Source organism: Malania oleifera, chromosome 1, assembly GCF_029873635.1.
Source record: "Malania oleifera isolate guangnan ecotype guangnan chromosome 1, ASM2987363v1, whole genome shotgun sequence".
Taxonomy (NCBI): Eukaryota; Viridiplantae; Streptophyta; class Magnoliopsida; order Santalales; family Ximeniaceae; genus Malania; species Malania oleifera.
In genome coordinates, this window is record NC_080417.1 from 58,299,147 (window position 1) to 58,322,945 (window position 23,799).

Consider the following 23,799-nt stretch of genomic DNA (forward strand, 5'->3'; position numbering starts at 1 on the left):
AATACTTCACTTGGATCTTCTCGTACCGAAAGTCTTCAAGTATGATTTTCCATTAATCTCATGTGTTCCTTCAAAACAGTTATGAACTAAAATGCACATCTGGAGGCCATCTATGTGTCACCATGTCGGCAAAGGAAGAACGACATAGCCTCACACTACACAATCACAAGGATTGGACAAAGCTAACAAGCTTCAACAAAGGAATTTCCTTTCAATATTTCAATATTCAAACTTCAACTTTCATGTCTTTGTTCTTACAATGAGAAGGCTATTTATAGGTATAGACTGGGAGACAAAGCATTAAACACTTCCAACAATTCTCAACAACTCTCAACAACTTACTAAGGCATGCACATGCAAGCAAACAAGTTGTCTTGCAAGATTACAAATTAAATATGAAACAAAAGTCAAAGGGAGGCCCAATTCTGTGTGAGCCCCAATGGAGTCATGTGGGGCCCATATGGGTCTTCTTGCTTTAATACTTCACTTGGATCTTCTCGTACCGAAAGTCTTCAAGTATGATTTTCCATTAATCTCATGTGTTCCTTCAAAACAGTTATGAACTAAAATGCACATCTGGAGGCCATCTATGTGTCACCATGTCGGCAAAGGAAGAACGACATAGTCTCACACTACACAATCACAAGGATTGGACAAAGCTAACAAGCTTCAACAAAGGAATTTTCTTTCAATATTTCAATATTCAAACTTCAACTTTCATGTCTTTGTTCTTACAATGAGAAGGCTATTTATAGGCATAGCCTGGGAGACAAAGCATTGAACACTTCCAACAACTCTCAACAACTTACTAAGACATGCACATGCAAACACATTCATACCAAAAAAACTTTGTCAAGGGGAGAGGTAAACCACTTTCTGAGGGTAGCTGGATTTTGAAAGAAGACCTCCTTCGTCTTAACCCGGAATTGTACTCCCAGTACTTCACTTTTAATTCTTCAGACAAGAATTCTTCTGGGTCCGACAAAGATGATGGGGATCAGCAGGCCTTACCCCTTTCATTCGCCGACATGGTGACACGTGGACGACCTCCAGTTGTCCACTTTATTCATAACAATTTTGAAGGAACCCATGGGATTAATAGAAAATCATACTTGAAGACTTTCAGTACGAGAAGATCCAAGTGAAGTAGTAAAGCAAGAAGACCCATATGGGCCCCACATGGCTCCATTGGGCCCCACACGGAATTGGGTCTCCCTTTGACTTTTGTTTTATATTTAATTGGTAATCTTACAAGACAACTTGTTTGCTTGCATATGCATATCTTAGTAAGTAGTTGAGAGTTGTTGAGAATTGTTAATAGTTGTTGAGAGTTGTTAAGAGTCGTTGAGACTTGTTGGAAGTATTTAATGCTTTGTCTCCCAAACTATGCCTATAAATAGCTTTCTCATTGTAAGAACAAAGACATGAAAGTTGGAGTTTGAATATTGAAATATTGAAAGGAAATTCCTCTGTTGAAGCTTGTTAGCTTTGTCCAATCCTTATGATTGTGTAGTGTAAGGCTACGTCGTTCTTCCCACAGATCAGGTGGTGAGAGACCACTACCTATCCAGTGACTTCATCCCTATCCCACTTTCACGATTTCCCCTCCATCACCCACACAGTCACCACCAAAGTTACATCCACACGGCCAGCACTTTCATATCACCACACGGCCGCCATCAATCCTTTGTATTGCTACGTTCAATTGGTATCTCACAAGCTTGTACCAAGGACTCCAGGTGTGATCCCACTGCTTGTTGAACAACATCAAGCATCCAAAGATTCTCGTGGTAACTTCATTTTTTATTTGAACCCCTGTTATATCTTACAGCCCCTACTATTACCTAAACCTTGGTTTCAAATTCTGCACTTTCATATTTGATAAACCATTTGCCTAAAATTCTGAATTCCAAAACTTGTATAGCATATTTGTAGCCTTAGACTTTCAATATTACTGCTTGCTAGTCTAAAACAATTGTGGAATACTGTTGTGCTAAACACAACTCATTTCTTGAAATATTAAAATTGCATCTTTACTGCAATTTCATCTTGTTTCCTTTCTGAAATAACCAATTGGGACTTATTTCAGAACAGCATCATACACCCTTTAAAAATCACAAAACATGTGAAATGTCCTCTGGTTTATTGTGTTTATGTTTGGATAATTAAATTCTTAATTTAAAGTATATTGAGTGTATGTGCTTGTGAGGGTTGAACCGAAGGACTAGGTCACCCTTTCCCGTCCTACATCAATACCATTTAGGGAACATGTGAAAGGGGTGCTAATACCACCCACATAACAGTACTCCTACTTCAGCTCAATTAGGCAGACCAATCAATTAGGTAGACCAAACCCTAGTAATTTTGTGACCTGGATTTGACTTAAGGGTTCATAAATTGGTAGATAATTAATCTATTGTCATCCATCGAGGCATTGGATCCCCATATCTGCACATGTTCACAAGTTGGCAACTCCACAAGGGATGGTAGAGATTTGAACCATTAATTAATTGTAGATTACCTCAAGTTCAACAAGATGACCTTCAATTGCTCCATTTTTTTTTTTTTTTTTTTTTTTTTTTTACAAAAATCCCAAATTTATTGATAACCCTCACTTGTGGCGGAGGAATACCGTGATTACAAATATGACACATGGAATTTACGAATAAACTTTCAAAACCATCCCAAGCAACAAAACCAATACAAGCCTATCAAAACTCATACCATTATCCAACTAAAACAATCTAAACAAGCCAATATGTAATCAAAACAAACAAACACAAAACATAAATAAATTACCTACAAAATGATATAAATTACCTACAAACAAAAACTAAAGGAAAACAAAGGAGAACCAAATTATGACAATTAACGAAGAAGGCTTGGAATACTCATCTTATCCATACAACTGAGACCTCTCATTTTACTCGGCAGCACATCACGTACAAAATATCTCCTCGTGTTGCCTCCCTTGCCTTGATGAGCCAAGTAATCTGTCACTTAACCTTCTCTAAATTGGTGCTTTATAGAGAACTGAAGACCTTGTAGCTCCTCCTCTAATAATTCCCAAAAGTCTCATAAGTACCAGGAGGAGCATATTCCAGAAGTGAGCCATCCCACCACCAATTTTGAGTTGCTTGCAATACAAATATTCTGATATCCCAACTCTTTACAGAGCCGAACACCACTCGTAAGAGCCTGCAACTCTACTCCACTATTAGTACCCGACTCAAATTTTTCAGAGAAAGCGGTCTTATTATTACCCGATGAGTCGCGGATGATACAACCACCACCACAAGAACCCGGAATTCCTCTACAAGAGCCATCCATATTTATCTTCAACCAACCTACTGGAGGCTTTCCCAGACTACTTTTCGAGGAGTTCTAACCTTCAGAGTTATCATTTTCACTTGGAACTCTTCCAATAAATTATTATCTATAGAAGGCAAAGAACCCTTCAAGCCTTCTGCAATTTTTGCGAGCCAAAACCTCACAGATAACCAAATTGCATTCCCTGACTCATACTTGTCTTCCATGCGGGCTTTACACTAAAACTCTTCCTAAGAAGGGCTAAAAGCTTAAAACATGCAAGTACACTAATATGCACAAGGTTGTGAGTGCTTCAAAAAAATTCAAGGTAGTTACACCCGCTTCCCGTTATGTAACATCCGCTACTCCCCCTTCCCTTTACACCTGTTACCATTACATTACGCTACCCGCTACCGTGATTTAAAACCATGGCAGCCAAAGTTCTAGGCTGCCTCTATGTGGGCCCACGAAACATCCAAAAACAACTACAAAAATAACAACAACAACAACAACAAAGGCTTCAGTCTTATGTAGAGTCGGCTACATGAATCCTTTTGCACCAATTTACACAATTGTGGGCAATTTCCTCCTACAATTTAAAAGCTGTTAAATCCTTACTTAATATCTCATTCCAAATTATTTTAGGTCTACCCTACCCCTTTTATTGCCCCTTCAATATATCCTTTTAGCAGCATGTAATAGGCGAGGATTGGAGACTATGCTAACATGCGTGGGTGGCAATAGAAATAGTTCAGAAATGCACATAGTTCATCATTGTTCCCTTAGGCTTAGGTAGAAGCTATGTGGATTTCTTCATCCTTAAGGCATCATGGGCCTTTCTCTATAGCTTTTTAGTGTTCTTGTTTAGTACTTTCTACCTACAATTTACCCTTGATCCATATAATTGCATTCAAGTAGTTCCCCATTTCTTCAATTTAGGGTTAGTGTTCTTATAGGTGAACTTATTGCATTCATGCCATTTTCTCAAGATTTAGGTTGCATTCACATGATATTTTTGCCGTATGTGTGTCCAACACCATGCATTAGCTGTCCATCCTTCATCTATAGTGTTGTATCAAGCTTGACAAATTTTCATTACTTCACATTGAGTCAACATCCCTTTATAAGGCATCATGGTGAGATTTAGGATTAAGCAACATTCATAGCTACTTTCATGCATCATAAGGGCAAACTCTGGAGGCTTCTCCGCTATAGTCGCATGGGCTCCATAGGTTTCCTTTATTTGTTCACTTTCATTCATCATCTAACGACTAAAATTGGAAAGCATGTCGCAGACCATTCTTCTCTATTCCATTTGGTTATGGGTCCTCACTCATTTAGAGCTACGGCTTTCCCCCTTAGTTCATTGCATTTATGCATGACTTAGGGGCATTTGATAAAATTTAGCATTTAACTGAATGCTAAATGCAATTTTGAATTTGTGAACCGAGTTCTGAATATAGTTGGAACTAGTATTTGAATCTGAATGCTAAATTATTTTAATCGTTCGATAACTAACCCTTGAATGTATGTACTTTTTCAGTTTTAACCCTTCGAACTATTAAAACAGCTCTTTCTTAGAAATAAACAAAATTTTTAGAAAACAAAAACATTTTTTTATTATAGAAAAAATGGTAAATAAATAAATTAGTTCAAAGTTCGTTTAATACAAATGTTATAGAAAAATGATGGGATGCTTTAATAGATATTTTTGTTACTTTATGAAAAGGAAATCATATAGGACTTCCATCCTCTCTTTTTTTTTTTTTTTTTTTATATTTTATTTTTGTTTTAAATTTTTGAAGGAGCATGTGGGGTGACTTCCTTGGGGGAATCTAATAATCTGACCTTAAACATTGGGACTCAAACTCGCCATACCTTTGTTCTACAGAATCAAAGAAGAAAGGAGGGCACAAGTTGCTGAACAGGCAAAGGATATTCAAAAAAACAAAACAGAACATAAAAGACAACTGCAGAGGATCTAGAGAAGAAGAAGAAGAAGCAGTGTCAGCAGCTTATCGCAGGAGAGAGGAAAGGAAATTGACAGTCGTGGGTGGGATTCTGCATGGAGATGCGGCTGTTCGTGGATAGGAGATGAGGATTTTGCGAGAAATTTGGTGTTATAGGGGGTAAATGTGTCCAAATGTGAGATAAAAGATTGTGCTGACCAAATCAGCATGTGGGGAGCTGCTAGTTCAGTAAGAGCTTATTCAGAGTCGATTTAGAGATTAAACCAACACTAATGGTTCACTGAATATTGAACTGATTAGGGCTCAACCTCTATTTAGAGGTTATTAAGTGCAAACAAATGCCCCCTTTGAAGGTTTATTTGCACATTAGTTCATACCAAGTCATTTATGCTGTTCCATGAATAAAAATCATTTCACTTATTCATGTCATTAGAAATTAAGTTTTACATTCCCATTGATTCATTTTTCATAAAAATTTTGCATCATGTTTCTAAAATGTATCAAATTCTTTAGCCTTTTGTCCTACAGGAGACTATTCTTTTTGACTCATAAAAATTTAGCCAAACCATTATAATGTTTCTTTTTCCTTAAATAACTGATAACTCTCATCTTCAAGCAAGATTGTGCCCCGTATAGCCCAATTTATACGCAAACAATATCTTAATCACTGAACATTCAAATAATTAGGTTACATTAATTGCAAATAGAGTGGATGCCATCTAACATCAACCTAATCGTTGAAATAATTAGAAGGCACCCAATGTAGTCACTAGTCGAGCCACTGTCCATCTCCATGACAATGTAGTACAGCATTTTTAAATGTGTAGGCTTTACCCTCTGATGGTATCTTCAACTAGATAAAATCAAACCAAGGGATGGCATGATATGGCTGAAACCTTACTAACACTACTGATTCAACACCAATGTCCGTACTTGAGATGAGTTTGTCAGATGGAGAAAATGGGAAAACAATAAGATGGTTTGGTAATTAGAAACCAACTCTAGGAATTGGAATTAGAATGATTGATTCCAATTCCTAGCGTTTGGTTTGTAGTAATCTCATTATGATTCCCATTCCATGCAAGAATGAGATTTTCCCCCTTTAACCTGATTCCTACCTCTTAGTCAAAAATCAAATTCCAATTCCTGCAAACACAATATATATTACCCTACCCACTATAATACGTATACAAACATACATATTTTTGTGTGCGTGCATGCACGCGTACATATTATGATGTAATATATTATATAATATATATTATTACATAAATTAAAAATCAATATTAACATTATTATATCATTAAATATAAATATATAATAATATCTTTTAATATTAAATATCACAACCATACTTATTAATATTTATTTGATATAATATTTTATATAATATAACAATAATATATTACATAAATTAACAAATAACATTAATATTATGACATCGTTAAATAAATATATAATACATTTTAATATAAATATCATAACCATTATTATTAATATTTTATATGATATAATTTATTCTTTATAATCTTAAAATAAATTATAGTATTAATAATTAATATCATTAAGTATAAATATCTAATAATAAATTTAATAATGATATAATCTACAAATTTATATATTGCAATCAATGTAAAGAGAAGGAGAGAGAGAGAGAGAAACGTTTTGATTTTACCAAAACAAGTTCATTTTTTCACTTACTAGAAGTGAAAAAGGGTAAATTTCATTGAGGATCACTAAACTAAATTTCAATAGGGCCATTAAACTTTAAAAAAGTTTCATTGCAAGAACTAAAGTTTTCAATTGGAACTCAAATCCCCTCCCTCCATCCCTCCCACCCTTAGAGCTGAGAGAGAGAGAGAGAGAGAGCTTCAAAGGTGCTCAAGTGATGGACACAATTTAGAGAGTGAGCCATAAACTTAAAAGTTCAAATTGGTACTCAAAGCATTTAAGAGAGAGAGAGAGAGAGAGAGAGAGAGAGAGAGCTTAAAGGGTAACACAGTTCAAAGAGAGAGAGAGCCATTAAAACTTTAAAACCTATAAACTTTTAGAAAGTTCAAATTGGTAATCCCTCCCTCCCTCCCTCCCTACTTTAAGAAGTTCAAATTGTTACTCGAAGAGAGAGAGAGAGAGAGAGAGAGAGCTTCAATGGTGCTCGAACAATGGACACAATTCAAAAAGAAAGAGCCATTAAACTTTTTTTTAATCAGTAAAGAGAATTATAAAGCAAGGTGTTAGTGCCTCAGAGTTCTACAACCCTAACAAATCATTTTGATGTAAGTTTATTGAACTAGGAGGTATGACCGATAAACCTGGATGCAACTTTGCGGTTGTCATGGGAATGGTTTCAATATGTCTTTGTGCTGTTGTGGCTGGTTTGAATAGTTCTGATTGCGGTGTTCTCGAATCTAAGATATATAGTCATTAGATCCTTGCTAGTTACTCATATGTAACCAAGAATATTTCGGAGAATGATTCTTGGGGAAACACCAGGTGTGCGTCGTACCCCCCCCCCCCCTCCGGTATCCCTATTACACTAAGTGAGCAACCTTGAGAAGTGCTCAGGGGCGGGCTCTTGATATCCTTGAGTGGTGTCTTGGGCTTTCGTGAGGGTTTGGGAGCTCCATGGACGATCCATTTGGGAATATGGGATCAAGCGGGTCTCTCTCTCTGGCTGCAGGTTTGGGTGTGCATCCTTCTTAACTGTCGGCTACACAGTTGGTGGTATCATCTAAAACCCTGGTTGTATTGAGGAGAGCAGAGTTACACTCAATACTAGTGGAATGTGAGTTATTTACCTTACCATTTGAGTTGAAATTCCTTAGTGCAGACCTTAGTTGGTTCAAGTGCAATCATGCCATGAGACTTGACCACAGGGTTAGACACTTGAGTGTTTCCTTGGATAAGGACAAGTACGGCTAGGATGGACTTGATGTAGTCTTGGCACCACACGGGCGTGACTACTTAACACTTTAGGAGAATTTTGGTAAAGGGCACGCTCGTGACAGTTAGTATCAGAGCAAATCTCTCAATATTTTGAATTAAAATGAGAAGGAAACTATTGGCATCAACTCAATTGTGGGTATTTAGTTTGTGACATTGAGTGGGGGTAGGAGCAAGTTATCTTTGAGTAGGTCCTTATCTCACGCTCCCCTCCTATCATGTAACTCGTTGGGAATGGAAGGAAGTTGGCCTTCACTAAATATCTTGTGAACATCAGGTTACTTGATGGTGCCATGTACCCTTGATAAGGGATGAGGGGGATGGATGGAATCAAAGATGAAAATACGTTGTACCTTTTGAGGCGAGTATTGTAACCACACTTTGGGATTCGTCTTATTGGGGTTGGCATTGGAGCTATTATTGTAGCCACATTTCGGGATTCATCCTATTATAATTGTCATTGGAGCCAATATGGTTGCTGCACTTTAGGAGTCATGGTTGGATTGGAGCTTAGATGGTCTATCTTTTGAGACTTTGTGGTGTCCTCGTTCCACAAGCAAAGGTATTACTCTTAGATCTAGTGGAAGTGGACAGTTGAGGGAGTTTGTCTAAGGATGTCTTTAAGGAACTTGAGAAGTTCGTACCCATATAGAAAGGTGACATTCTTTGATCTATGGGGAATAATGAGTTGTGAGTACCATGGACAGATGTCCTCGAGCCACGAGTGCGACAATGTTGGCCACAGCGGTGATGCTTACCTAGTGGGGTATGGAATCGAAGGGAACCACAACTGTTGGTCTTTAGACTTCAGTGGAACCCAATTGCTCGAATGATATGTTCCGATGGGAATGAATGTAGTTGAGATCGCTATTGTGGAATTGACGGAAGCGTGTTTGCTCAGTTTTTATTTATTACCTTATCGATGACTCATGCTAGAGGGCATTGTGATGAATTTCCAGAGGGCATTGTGACAAGATTGTCGAAGGGCATTTGAGCTATGTTACCAGTGGGCACATGTGCCATTGTGGCCAAGGGGCCTTGTAATGAGAATTGCCAGAGGGCATTTGATCCATAATTCTAGCGGGCAAATGTGTCGTTGTGGCCAGAGGGCCTTTCTCGTTTGTTGTTGTTGTGCAGGTTTCTGCAGCAACTGAGCTAGAGGGCTTCCCTTCAGAAGAAAGTGTAAGATCAAGCCAAGAGCGCTTTCTTTCAATTGGAAAATTGAGTACATACCAAAGTGCAAAGATATCAAAATGGTACCATGATGGACTGTAGACGAGATTGGTTTTAAACAGAAATATCATAATGGTAACCACGTTGGACTATGGTTGAGATGGATTTGGGTTGAGATATCAGAATGTTAACCATGACAGACTGTGGTTGAGATTGGTGTTGTCTGAGCACAAGAGATTGGAAATCGATGAACTTCTATTTGGGTAACCACAATGGATTGTGGTTGAGATTAGTTTTGTCAAAGTACAAGAGATTGTGAATTGAGCGTTGATTTGGGTTTTGAGATTTGAATGTCAAAGAACATGGAAGATTGGTTTTGATATTGAAGATTGTCACATGGGTTGTGACTTGAGCTTTGAGACTTGCAAACCCAAGGAAGTTCTTATGTTGACCCTGCGGTTGGATTTGTGTTGGTGGGTTAACTTCAGAATTGTGGTATTCCGAACATGTTGGTTATTTCAAGAGGAATTGGGTTGCAAATCCTAGATGCTGAGTTCAGTCATGTTTCGAGAGCTTCCTTGGGGTGGACTCATCCTTGGAGTTGTGTTCGTGAGACTCCTTGGATAGGGACTCACCTTTGGAACGACCGGACAAATTTGAGCTTGGATTGGACTCATCCTTGGAGTTGTGTTCGTGAGACTCCTCGGATGGGGACTCGCTTTTGGAATGGGTTGTCAAATTTGAGTTGGACTGGCTTGCTAGACATGGTAACCTTATGGTTTCAGGATCAGTTGTTTCCTGAAGAGACTCCAGGGTGTGGATCCATCTTTGGAGTTAGATCTTGTAAGACTCTTGGGAGGTGGAGACTCACTTTGGAGATGGTTTGTTGGTTTTTAGCTTTGAAGTCTACTTGGTTAAGTACCAAGTTTTTTTATGGTCAGAATAATTTCCGAGATGGGATCTATTCTTGGATGGTAAGGTGGGTTTGGAACCTTGAGATGATATTGATCGTTAGAAGATGGTATCGTACAGAGGATCAGATTGGGACCTTGATCAGATGTGACTTTGGGCTAGTTGCTCCGCAAGCTGAATTGGGATGAGTTTTAGTTGGTTTGAGATTGAGCTTGGTTTTGGCAAGTGGTTTGCCTCCATGACTTTGGGTGGCGAATCCTCTTCGAAATTTTGGTAAGAGTTTTGGTCTTGAGAGGCAAGGTTGTAAATTCTTGGAATGTGTTAATCTATAGAACAGTTTGGTAGGCTGGGCGGCGGTTAGTTTACAGGTGAGTTGTGACCTTGGACGAGAGAAGTCCTGGGTTGGTTCTTAGATCTGAGTGCGGTTCAAAGGAAGTTGCATTCTAGTTTGAATTTGGATTATGGGTTGAAGACCTTTGTGTTCAGAGTTAAGTGACATAAGCGACTTCGAATCATTTTTGGATCAAGTCTATCATGGGATCAAAGACAAGATTGGCTACTGTGGAGAACTTTGGTTTGCGGCTAGCTGAAAGCCTCCTATGTTGGAGTTCAATGAGGATTGCTGAAACTTGGTTTGCATGTGATTATCAACAAGGACGTTGATAGACTAAGTGGGGGAAAATGTAAGGGTCTTAGAGTTCTGCAACCCTAACACATGGTTTTGATGTATGGTTATTGAGTTGGGAGGTATGGTCTGTAAACCTTGATGCCACTGTGCGCCTGTGCGATTGTCATGGGAATGGTTTCGATGTCTCTATGACATTGTGGTTGGTTCGGATAATTCTAATTATCAATTCTCAAATCTAATATACATAATCATTAGATTCCTGGTGGTTACTCATATGTAACCGAGAATACTTAGGGGAATGATTCTTGGAGGAACCCCAAGTGTGTCCTACCTCCCACGATATCCCTATAGGCACTAAGTGAGCAACCCTAAGAAGTGCTTAGGGGCGAGCTCTTGATATCCTCGATGGGTGTCTTGGGCTTATGTGAGGGATTGGGAGCTACACGAACGATCCACTTGGGAATGGGATCGCGCAGCCTCTCTGGCTGGAGGTTTAGGCATATGTCGTTCTTAGCTATTGGCTACACAATTGGGTAAAGGGATGAGAGTTACCCTTAGTACTAGTTTCCCTTACCATTTGAGTCCGAGTTCCTTAGTTATGACCTTAGTTGGTTTAAGTACAGTCATGTCGTGAGACTTGACCACAAGGTTATACACTTGAGTGTTTCATTAGATAAGGATGAGCACAGCTGAGCTGGACTTGGTCTAGTTTTGACACCACATGAGCATGACTCCTTAACACTTTAGGAGGATTTTGGCAAGGGTGATTGCTTTTGGCCATTGTGAACTCCATGTCCATGACACAAGGCATCAAGGGGATGCCAACCCATGCTACAAAACATCAACCACTATATGGAGTGTCATAGACATCAAGGATTACAATATGATCATTTACAATTTGTCCACTAAGCCAACTGGAAACAGCAGTAATCCAATGGTCTTTGCAAGTTTGAAATGGAATAGTTATATCTCTGAAGGCTCTCTTATTCTTTCTTTCCAAGCAAACCAAAAGATGGCCATAGGGATGAGGTTCAAAGTCTTTCGCTTCTCCTTGGTGGCTCTGATGCCTTTCCAAGCCCAATCTCCCCACCAATTGAATTTGCCATAACACATTACTGACCAATCGGGGATAGAACAAAATTCCACAAGTTCCTTATCCAGGGACAAAGAAGAAGAATCTAGTTGACGGATACTACATCAATCATACAAAGAAAACACCTATTTGGGATTGTAACCCCATTTTTCTGCAGATTTTCAAGGGTTAAAATATTTCCATAAGCAGACTCCCAAACATGAAAGGCAACCTTTGAAGGGGCTATTGTCCACCAAAATCTTGTAGAAAGCTTCTTGCAAAAAGATTTAACAATGAAAACACTATTTTTGACCAAAGCCCATTTTGGTTCATCAGGAATGTTTTGGTAACGAAATTTTAGAGAATTTTGTAAAAATAAGATAGTGCATTAAGTTCCCAATTTGCCACATTCCTAGTAAAAGGAATATTCCATAAAAATCCCTAATCAGTGATTTGGAGATAATGACTATTAAGGGCATTTTTATCACAAGCCAATTTGTAGATAGAAGGAAAGACAACTCTAAGATTACTATTCTCAAGCCACACATCATTCCAGAAGTAAACATTGGCTACATTTCCCACATGATATGTCACAAATTAGAAAAAATCATCCCATCCTTTCCTGATGAATTTCCAAACTCCCACTCCATAGGGTCCCCTTCTAATGTGTGTTGTCCAACCATTATGCTCAAGCCCACCAAAAGTGGTCTTTCTCCTTTACGAACCTCCATAACACTTCCCAAGGAGGGTTTTATTGAAAGAAAGAAGGGATTTCAACCCCCAAACCTCTCGAACAAATGGGTTGTTTAACCACTCCCCATCTAACAAGGTGATATTTAAACTCCTACCCAAAGCTTCCTCAAAGAAATCTTCTCTGAATTTTCTCCAATCTCCTAGTGATTGAAGCCAACAAGGGAAGGAAGGACCTGAAATAAACTAGAAGATTCGTCAAAGTGCTCCTGATGAGGGTGTGTTTACCTCCTTTTGATAAGAAATTTCTTTTACATCTTGCTAATCTCCTTTCAAACTTCTCAATAATAGGCTCCTAGACTCCTTTGTCTTTGAATTTGGCTTCGAGAGGGAGGCAGAGGTAATTAGTGGCAAAGAATTCCATGTTGCAATCCAAAAGACTAGCAAGGAAGGTCCCCCCCACCCCAAATGTTCTCTCCAATTCAAATGAGCTCGCTTTTGCCAAGGTTCACTTTCAGGATTTGAGACAACCTCAAACCCTAGCAAAATGCAATGGAGGTTGAGGATATTAAAGGGGTCAACTTCATAAAAAATTATATTGTGATCTACAAAAACGAGATGAGAAACTTCTGTAAGCTTTCCATTTCTGCCCACCTTGAGACCTCTAAAGATCCCTTCTTCAGTAGCTTTCATCAACATGAGGCTAAGCACCTCCATAACCAAAATAAACAGAAAATAGAACAAGGGATCTTCTTGAATCGAGCAGCTCAAGGAGCGAAATAAATCAAAAGGGCAGCCATTAATGAGCACTGACAAGCTTAGGGTTTTGATGCATTAAGCAATCCAACTACACCAAAGACCCCCCAAGCCCATTTTTCTGAGGGGATAAAGAAGGAAGTTCCAATTGACATGATAAATGCTTCTCCATATCCAATTTGCACACTATTCCCCTTTTCCCTCTGTTAGATAGACATCCACCATCTCACTAGCAATAAGGGCAACACCCATAATCTGTCTTCCAGCCACAAAAGCATGCTGATATTGACCAATGACTTCAGGTGTTGCTTTTTTGAACCTCTTTGCTAAAGACTTTAGCAATGATTTTATAAATGCTTCCCACCAAGCTAATAGGGCGGGAATCCTTGATGTTAACAGCCCCAGCTTTCTTCAAAACAAAAGTGACAAAGATGGTATTGATGCAACTGACAAATATTTCTTATTTATGAAACTCCTCAAACACGTTTACTAGGTTGTGCTTGAGAAGGCTCCAATTAGCCTAAAAGAATGCCAAGGAGAATCCATCCAATCTAGGCACTTTATCCCCATTGCAATTTTTAATAGTTTGGATGACTTCTACTTCATCAAAGGGTCTCTCAACCCATCCCACAATGATTGAACTAAGAGATCTGAAATTGATCCCAATCGACTCTAGGTCTCTAAGACTCAGGTTTAGTGTAAAGGTCTTTATAAAAATTACAAATACCTTTTCCTAAAATCCTCTTCCTTGGTTCTAGTGATTTCCCTAATTTCAATGCTAGATAAGGTATTACGTCTCGATGGGTGTTCGCTGTCCGATGAAAGAACTTTTATTACAATCCCCCTCCTAGAGCCATAACGCTCTAGATACCTCCAAGATATTTCTTCAAGATTAACAACCTCCCTCAATTCCTTCTTAAGCATAGCTCTTTTGGCTCTCTATTCATCATTAAGACACTAGATTATCTCCGACTCATCGAGTTCTTTGATGCCATTAAGGATAACAGTCTTCTTCGCTTGGACATTCCGAAAGGTGGTTTTGTTCCAAATCCGTCACTTTTCTTTTATTCCTTTCAGCTTTGAGACAAGCACAAAACTACCCTTCCCATAACCTACCAAGTTTTCAGTAACTCCTTACCACCATCATGCTTTAACTACATATTCTCGAAGCGAAAGGGGGTTAGGCCCACTATCAAGCGTGACAAGGAAGTGATCAGAGATGGGCCTAGGAAGCAAACTCTGAATCACATGAGGTAAGTGAAGTTTCAACTCAACCAAAATTCGGAACCAATCAATCCTTGAAAAGGAAGGTGGCTCTCTGGAGTTGGACCAAGAGAAATCACCAACAATGAGCGGAAGATGCTGATAAAGTTAAGGAATTCTCTCATACCACTGTTCTCAAGGTTGCCCCCACTTCTTTCGTGCGAATAAACAATCATATTGAAATCACCTCCAATGATCCAAGGAGCATCCCATCTACTCCTAATGTCGAAGAGCCCATTCCAAAAAGAGAGACCTGGAGGGTCCTTCACCTAGGTCGTAAACCCCTATGAAAATCCACTGAAAGTTATCATTCATGCTTTTGAACAAGCAAGAGATTAAGAAGGGGTTGATGGAGTGGTCCAACAATTCCACAACACTAGGCTTCCACGGGACAAGAATACCCCCTAAGTTGCCTACTACCCCAAGGGATATTCAATCACAAGCATCTTGGCCCCAAAGGTCATTGATCAAAAGCTACTCTATTGTCTCCACCTTAGTTTCTTGCAAGCACACCACATTGCCCCTCCAATCCATAAGAAAGGATTTAATTACACTCCTTTTGGATTGTCATTAGGACCCCTCACATTTCAGGGAAATGATTTTCCTTAACATGATTTAACACAAGCACTCCGACTACTACATCTACATGCTTATGCCATTTCTGAGCATCATTCTATTTTTCCAAAGTTCACTATGCATACCAAGCGCTTTAATTCCCTACTGGTATCTAACTTTCTGATACTGCCCAATGGTTTCTTGTGATTGCTTCCTATCTCCTCTCTTCTCTTTCTCTCAATATCCTCAAACAATTGTAAGGCTCTTTCCTCAAAACCTTCAAAGGACACGCCTATAGTTTTGCTTGCTGATTTGAATTTCTGAAGAACCCAAACACATACCTGATTTTTGAAGTGGGTGATGTCCGAGTCCAAGTCATTCAAAGTATCAAAATTAGGTCTATCAATCAAATGCTCAAAATTGAGATTGACACACAATGTGTCAAAGCCAATGCTAGGAGCCGGTAAAGGGCTAGTATTTCAGCAATAGTTTGAGATATAAGGGGTTCCTACTCCAGAACAACCTCCTCTTGAGTTGCAGCTACTTGTGAGGGAAAATCCTGAAGGGGGACAGCCTTCTCAAAGTGGACTAACTTTTTGGCAGCTTCAGAAGGACCATCATGAAGCTTAAAGGGAGAAAAAGAGTTGGGTATGGACTTTGAGTAAGAGAGATTGCAAGGCCGGAAAAAGTCCTCATATTTGTAGCTTCAAGGCCCAAGTTAAGGCCCACTCCGGCATCCCAAAACGAGACAAACTATTAAACTCCCCCCCCCCCTCCATCCCTCTCTAAAACCTGATCTCCATTTCACAAATTCTCTCTCTTAGATTTGAATAAAACAACCAGGCCAAGTCCTCCCTTCCTCCCTCGCTACAACCTGATCTCCATGTACGAATTCTCTCTTTTAGATTTGAATCAAACAATCATGCCCAGTGGCGATTGGTGTTATGGCTGCAGTGGAGGTTGAGGCTTTTGACCAAGGTAAGGAGCAAGGGATTTGATCAAAGGTTTGATGGCAGTGATGGTCGATTTTGCTACAATGTGAGGTCAAATTCACTGCAGTGAGGGTTAAGCTTTGTGTTTTTTGAAGTTTAAGGCTCATAGATTTGATAGTAAATTTCACGATGAGGATCTCTCAGTGGGGTTTAGATGATGGGGATTAGGATTGATTGCTTAGAAGATGATAGTGGCATTTGGAGACATTGGGAGTCGATTTTTCCGGAATGGCGATGGAGCTATTCTGCATTATGGCTTCGTATTTGAGTATTTGGGACAATTCAAGGATGAACCAATGGTGAGTTGGTTCATTCAAGGGACAGCGCATTACCAGGGCACATGGAAAAAAATTTAAAAATTGAAAAAAAAAAACAAAAACAAAACAAAACAAAAAAAAAAAAACAAAGGGGAGAAATGGGACATGAGTATGATTAGTGGGCCCACTATTTCCATGCATGCAAAAAAACCCTTTCGCATTCGCATCATTAACTCTCATGTTGCAATTGGACGGAACATTGTACATGGACACCAATTTAAAATAGTTCAATTAATTCAATGAAAATTTTTAAGGTTTATTCATGCCAATGAAGTTAGTTAAATTTTAGCAACTACAGAAGAAATTTACCCCAATGAAAGAAAGCGATGAATGCCAACCATCTGAGATGATATTTACCATTTTCAAAAAGGATTTCTGCGTTTGAGAACTGCATATTATGGAATTAAAGCTGGACTCCACTTCCTCTAATATTGATAAACAGCTTGATTAAATTCAACTTTGTTGGCCTGAGGATTCATTGTTATTATCACAAAGTTTGTACATTAATTTGTACTGAAGAAGAAAAGATTAATTGATCACTGTTATTTTACAAGTCATATAATTTAATTGACTAATGATAGCAGTGATGTAGCTATGTTGTTGCTTCTCTCATTAAACAAAAAAATATTCAAAAAATACAGTTGTTATTGTTAGTTTAACATTACTTTCCTCAAAATATATAATAATTTTTAACTAAATAAGAAAATAATTAACAAGACCCGATTAAATGGTCCGTTAGTACCATGATTCAAAATAACCAACTAAACCTACCCTCTGGTACCCCATTCCCATACCCATACCATGACTCAAACAGACTGCATCACAGGTAACTATGAATTCAGCTTCATGTGAATGAAGTTATTTTTAAGATCCCTTTAGGAAGGTTTCCAACTTCCAATGAATGAACTTTGGTTTGAAACTTCCCCCAGCAGGTCCTTTTCATGTCAATTCAGGGTCATTATAAAGTCAATTCAGGTTGTCAAATAGCTCTGGAACTTCTGTGGAACCAAGGAGAAGGATAACGCTTCCTCCACAGTTTCTACTTTGACTTGTCAGGGGAAGCTTCTATGAAAAGTGTGTGTATCACTGAGGATTAGGCTGTTCATTGGGCAATGCTTTGCTGGAGCTATTCTGCAAGATAGGGTATTGGTGTGTAGGGATGTTACAGGCATACAGAGGATCTCCTGTGCCCCTTCTGCTCTTATGACGAAGAGATGTTGGTACACTGTTTATAACCTGTTCTCTGGCAAGGCCAGTTTGGTTTGGCTCCTCCGTCAAATTTGGACGGAACTTATCCTTCTCCTGATTTTTCTGGCCAGACTGGAGATGTGAACGGCCTTTGAGCGTGGATGCCTTTGTAAAAGGGATTGTTATTTGGGCTTTATGGAAAGAACAGAACTTGGTGGTCTTGTTCACAAAAAACTGTTGATCTGATGTCCATCCTCACTACAAGGTTGGCTTTGTTATCTGATATTGAGACTGTTCTCAATTCTGAATTATGATTTTTAGGTTCCAGACCCTGATTGAACATAATCAAATGGCATCTCCACCTCCCTCATCTGTGTGGACAGTTTTTACTGACATGGCTTTTGAGCAACGTAGCTCTGTTGTAAAGGGAAGAGCTTGTGTCTTTAAACCATGAGGTCATTCTTGTCGTTATGCAGCAGACTGGTTCTTTTGAGGATTCAGGTCTTTAGCAGACCTGGCTGCCACCCTAAAGCGATCTATTTGCTTTGGCATGTCCAAGGTTAAAGCTTGTTCAGACTCCATTTATCTTTGAATGCTGCAATCTTGGTTTCTCCTTGGTCAGTGGCGGTGCTTCTTCATAGAGCTGATTTTTCTAGCCTGTGGCCTACTTTGTCTAAGTGTCAATTAGTAAGATAAAAAAGAGATTCTAATTATGTTGCCTACACTGTGGCTAGACAGGCCTTGAAGCCTGAAGGTTGGAACAGGGGGTCAGGTGAATGCTGCCAATATACCTCCTGCCCTAGCTGCTGTGGTTCAGCCTCTGTAATTTCAGTTTGTTTGAATGAGATCTCCATTACCAAAAATACACACCTCCAGTTCTCTACTATTAACTAAGGGAGGCCTAGTCGGTTTTCAATCATTTTTTTTCAATCAACTTTCCATAAAACTTTTCAAGATATTATCTTTTAATCTCAGCATTTACAAACCATGAATTGGTAGGTAAGTAATTTGACAAAATAAATTTAATCTGTTCATAACTCCTCCGTTATCTTAAGAAAATAAACTTTCCTCATTATCTCCTAAGAAACAGCAACTCTGGGGATGCCCACAGCTAGTATATGTGCCCACAGCTAGTGTGTGTACATATACACCAGGAGTATGATAGCTCACATTATGTACGTGTTTGTGCATGCAAGCATGTGCACAGAAGCAAAATCAGTATTAGTAGAACATGTATTATGTAGTACATGCATTAGTGGTACGTCATCCTAAATATGCAACAGAAAAGTGACAGAGTTAACCTGCCAGCTGATGAACTGTAAAGCGCTAATCGAGCTATTCCATCTTTTGTATTGAGCATGTCTTTGCAAACCTCAACACTATCTTGATCATAATTCGCCATGGCTATTGCATACAAAATGATTCTGCAACCCAAAAAAATAAAAAATAAAAAGGGTGATGCAAGTTCCTCATGTATTGAGGTCCACCGAACATTAAACACAAAACACAAACATTTGAGGAGAAAAAATATCATGGAGAAAAATAATTCAGTAAATTTAAATTGAAAGATCTTAAATGAATTTGTAAGCATGTAACAATAGGAATTCAGCACAGGGTTAGTCAAATGAGGGATAACAGATATGCTTATTCAGCACAATGGAAAGCCAGCAAATCAGATATAGAGTAAAAATAAAGACAATGCAATAAGGAAGAAAAGTAACAAGATAAAATGATTTCATTTGCTTGCTTAATAAAGGTGAGAACACAAATAACTTGGAATTCAGATTATAGATCCTAAGTTACATGCAAATGGAGAAAACAAAAGGCTCAACTTAATGGCTAAATGGCTGACAAAACAATCCGACATAGTTTAGACAAAATTTTCCATCATTTGAAAACTAAAATGTATACAAAATATTCAAATCTGAAAATAGCTGTTCAATCCCCCCCCCCCCCCCCCCCCGGGGGGCCTCCATGAATATAAAACTGGTTTAGTTACGAGAAAAACAACCCTAATTTCAGTCACAGAGTGCAGAAATCACTAAAAGAAAAGAATCTCTCACTAACAGATAAAGAAAGGCGATGTGATCTGTACGATTTTATCTTCGGAGACAACCGCATCTTCTTCAGAAACTCAACGAACGGACTCTCCAGATCCACCTCCGAAATCCTGGAACTTTCACTATTATATTCAGACGCCAGATGTGCTTCAACCAGCTTAAAGAACCTCATCAACTGGTTCTTCTCCGCAAGCGTGAGTCGCCGGTCCTTGAATATCGCCGCCCGAGAATCAGGCACGCTCGAGAACCGACTCTCCTCAGGGTCCCACACAAAACTCGCATCGACGCTCTTGAACTCCACGTACTGGCTAGCACCAGACTTGAGCATGAGATCGACGGACGTGTCGGCGCAGAACAAAGCCCTAGGCCCAACCAGATCAAGGTTGAACTTTCTAGAGAGTTCTAGAGGCTCGGAGGAATGAGAGGAGATGTCAAGGCAGGAATACAGGGGGCGGGAGGTGAGTTGGACGGCAACGTAATCGCCGCAGTCGGATGAGAGTGGTTGCAGGAGAGGAGAAGAGGAGGGAATGGCGGCGGTGGCGACCGTGGTTTGGGAGTGGAGAAAGGAGGAGAGATCGTGCAGGGGAAGGGAGGCAAAGTGGGAGCCGTAGAAGGCGTTGGGGTCGAGGTGAAGGACGGTTTTTCCAGCAGCGGAGGTGGCGGCAGCGAGGATGGATGCCGGAAGGCCGGTGCCTATGATGATGATATCGAATGCCGTGGGGTCGATGGGAGGGTAGGAGGAGAGGTCGGCCATGGTAGAGACGGAGGTAGAGAGGCTTTCCGGCGAAATCTCGACGTTTCCTCACCTAAACACACCCTTTTGTATGTCCCATACGTGGCTCAATTTCATTGCCGGCGTCCAAGTAGTTATTCATTGGACAAATTTTTCGAGTTTTTTTAACTTTTTATTCAGCAAAATTTTGGAGTTTTTTCCCATTTTATTATTAATGATAAATAAAGTATTAAATAATACTCTTATTGGGAAAATATTTCCCAAAATGATGCTCACGTAATAAGAAACTGACATGTGGCACGGTGGTAGAGCAAATCTCGCAGCACCAAGTTGCGAGATTTAATTGGTCAGCGAGTGAAAAGCAGACACGTGGCAAATCTCGCAGCATGATGCTGCGAGATTTAAGTGTCTTTATTTTCTTTCTTTTTTTTCCAATAAAATCCTTCTAAAATGGTAACATTAACATATTATATATATATATATATATATATATATATATAAAGAAGAAAAAAAAAATGTCAAAAAATTATGAAACACTAAAATTAGATTCAAAAATAAAAATAAAATAAAATAAAATCAGTATTTTAAATAATATTTTTAAAATTAAGACAAGTTAAAATTTTAATTGAATAAATACTCATCTTTATCCTTGAATAAAAAAATAATCCTTAATATAACCCAAAAGATAAAAAATAAGGATTTAAAATAATACATATATAGATAATCTTATTGTATTAAATTTAATTCCAACTTAATTAATAAAAGGAGTTATTGATAAAAGAGATATTTTCAAGATTAAACATTTAAAATTTGACATATATCATATATTAAAATTACTAATTTATATTTAATTATTAATTAATTAGTAATTCGGGTAATTCAATTAACCAAATTAAAGACTCCCATACCTGAATCGAAAATCGAATACACAAAATTATCTAAATCTAGAACCGAACCAAACCAATTGAACTCGATCGGTTAATTCAGTTAAACCCGAATTATGCTCACCCCTAACCATGATGCAATTTTACAATAAATAAATAAATAAATCCCCCTTTTATCATCACTTATTATTATTATATATTATTTGAAAAAAAAAAGTCATTTAAAAATTATATTTTCTATTTGTCAATGCATGTACAATAAGATTGTTCATATATCACTAATTAAAAAGCAAGTTTTGAAATTAAATAATTTATATTCTATTAAAAATTTTATTTTTTATATTTTGGGTTATATTAAGGATTATTTTTTTATTCAAGGATAAAAATGAACATTTATTCGATTAAAATTTTAACTTGTCTTAATTTTAAAAATATTATTTAAAATACTGATTTTATTTTATTTTATTTTATTTTTGAATATGAATTTAGTTTTAGTGTTTCATAATTTTTTGACATTTTTTTTCTTCTTTATATATATATATATATATATATATATATAAAATATGTTAATGTTACCTTTTTAAAAGGATTTTATTGGAGAAAAAGGAAAGAAAATAAAGACACTTAAATCTCGCAGCATGATACTGCGAGATTTGCCACGTGTCTGCTTTTCACTCGCTGGCCATTTAAATCTCGCAGCTTGGTGCAGGGAGATTTGCTCTACCACCGTGCCACATGTCAACTTCTTATTCGCTAGATTTTTAAATCTCGCAGCACCAAGCTGCGAGATTACGTGAGCATCATTTTGGGAAATATTTTCCCAGTAAGAGTATTATTTAATATTTTATTTAATTTTAATAATAAAGCGGGAAAAAACTCCAAAATTTTGATAGCCTTAGCAATAATTACTTAAAATTTAATTTTGGCCTTTATCATGGGTTTACATATTTTGAATTCCTAGAAATGTCCTATGGTCAATCTCTCCCATCTTTGGTCCGCATCCCCCACCCCCTCTTTCATTGGTGTACCGCCACCCCTAGGAACTCTACTTGTTTAGTTCTCATGACTCCCTTTTGATTGTTCCCGCCTCTAAATTCTCCATAGTTGAGTTAAAATCCTTCAAATGTTTAAATGTAGAATAAAAAATTAACAATCATTCGCTCATCTACAAAAAGTAACGATTATAACTTTAACATCAACATTTCATCTTTAATCCCACAATCAATTGTAAAAGTTGAAAGTTTGAAAACAGATTCATATTTTCTACCCTATTCTTCATGGATTGATCCTCACGGAAGTGCAACACATATAAATTTTCCCTAATCTAAGAATGCAAGCACAAGTGTGGCTATTCTCCCGTGCTCAACCGAGTGTGTCTCCATCATATATCAAACGATTTTAGATAATTAAGGTTGGCTAAAATCATCTGCATTTGAGGTAATTTCTCCTTATTACCCAAAAACACAATCTTGTGGTAGTAACAGACACTACTTAATTTAGTCTTCAACATTTATCTATGTTTAAATTCAGTAGTCTTTTTATTCTAGAAGTTATTTTGCAATCATGAGCAATAGAATTCCTAGTTTATAGTTTATTTATGATGTTGGTTTGTGGTTTATTTCCAATTTTTAATTCTCTTCATGATTTTAATGTTATGTTCATGTATTGTGATCCTAAACTTGAATTTTACGTTCATTTTTGCCATAAATTGATATTAGTATGTAGATTAAATATATTGAGCTCACTCGATGTATTTTAGGGGCTTAATTTTAAGTTTCTCATTATTACTTTGGATTTTTTTAATTGTGCTTTGATTTTACCTAGAGGCCTTTTCTAGGTATTTAAAAATTTGTATGTAGTTCAATTGAGAAATGTGATTTTGCTTGATTTCTTTATCCTTGCTACTTGCAAACTCTTTTTAATTAGAGTGTTGCATTTTAAGTTTTAATAATACCTCAAGGGGTCAAAGAGAGAGCAAAAAAAATAAAAATGGTAGGGTAGGGAGCAAAAGGAAAAGCAAAAGAAGTTATCCTTGAAATCTTTCACAGTGATAGAGGGGGAGTCTTTGGGGACTGGGGAATGCATGGATTCTAGAGTTGGACTTGTTTAGATAGATGGCTAGATTTGATCCCATGGGGTTTTGTTGTTGGAAAACCAAAAACAAATGGAGGGAGGCAAGATGTATTAGGATTATTAGTTTAATGGTTTCCCAATGATTGAGTTGTCCCATACTAAGTGAAACTTGCTGAAAGCTTCCTTTTGCAAAGTAGGAAAGAGGGGAGACAATCCATAAAGAATGATAACAACAATTGTTTGGGTTTCTCTCTTTCCCTTTACATTAACATTGAGGATCC

At 37.9% G+C, this 23,799-nt stretch overlaps 1 protein-coding gene across 4 annotated transcripts in view; it reads right to left on the reverse strand.

The window, feature by feature from the left end:
- LOC131162243 (rab escort protein 1) overlaps window positions 1-20,670 on the reverse strand; it is a 40,795-nt gene extending 20,125 nt beyond the window's left edge. For 2 of the 4 annotated variants that reach the window (XM_058118544.1, XM_058118524.1), the window contains exons 1-2: window positions 19,864-20,659; window positions 19,070-19,192 (exon numbers count right to left, since the gene is read on the reverse strand). In XM_058118544.1, the coding sequence (XP_057974527.1) occupies window positions 19,070-19,192; window positions 19,864-20,582 (842 nt within the window). In that variant the 5' untranslated portion in view covers window positions 20,583-20,659. Of the gene's footprint in view, window positions 1-19,069; window positions 19,193-19,863 lie in introns of all 4 variants that reach the window. The other 2 variants (XM_058118533.1, XM_058118553.1) reach the window with 2 other exon arrangements.
- Window positions 20,671-23,799: the final 3,129 nt, after the last annotated feature.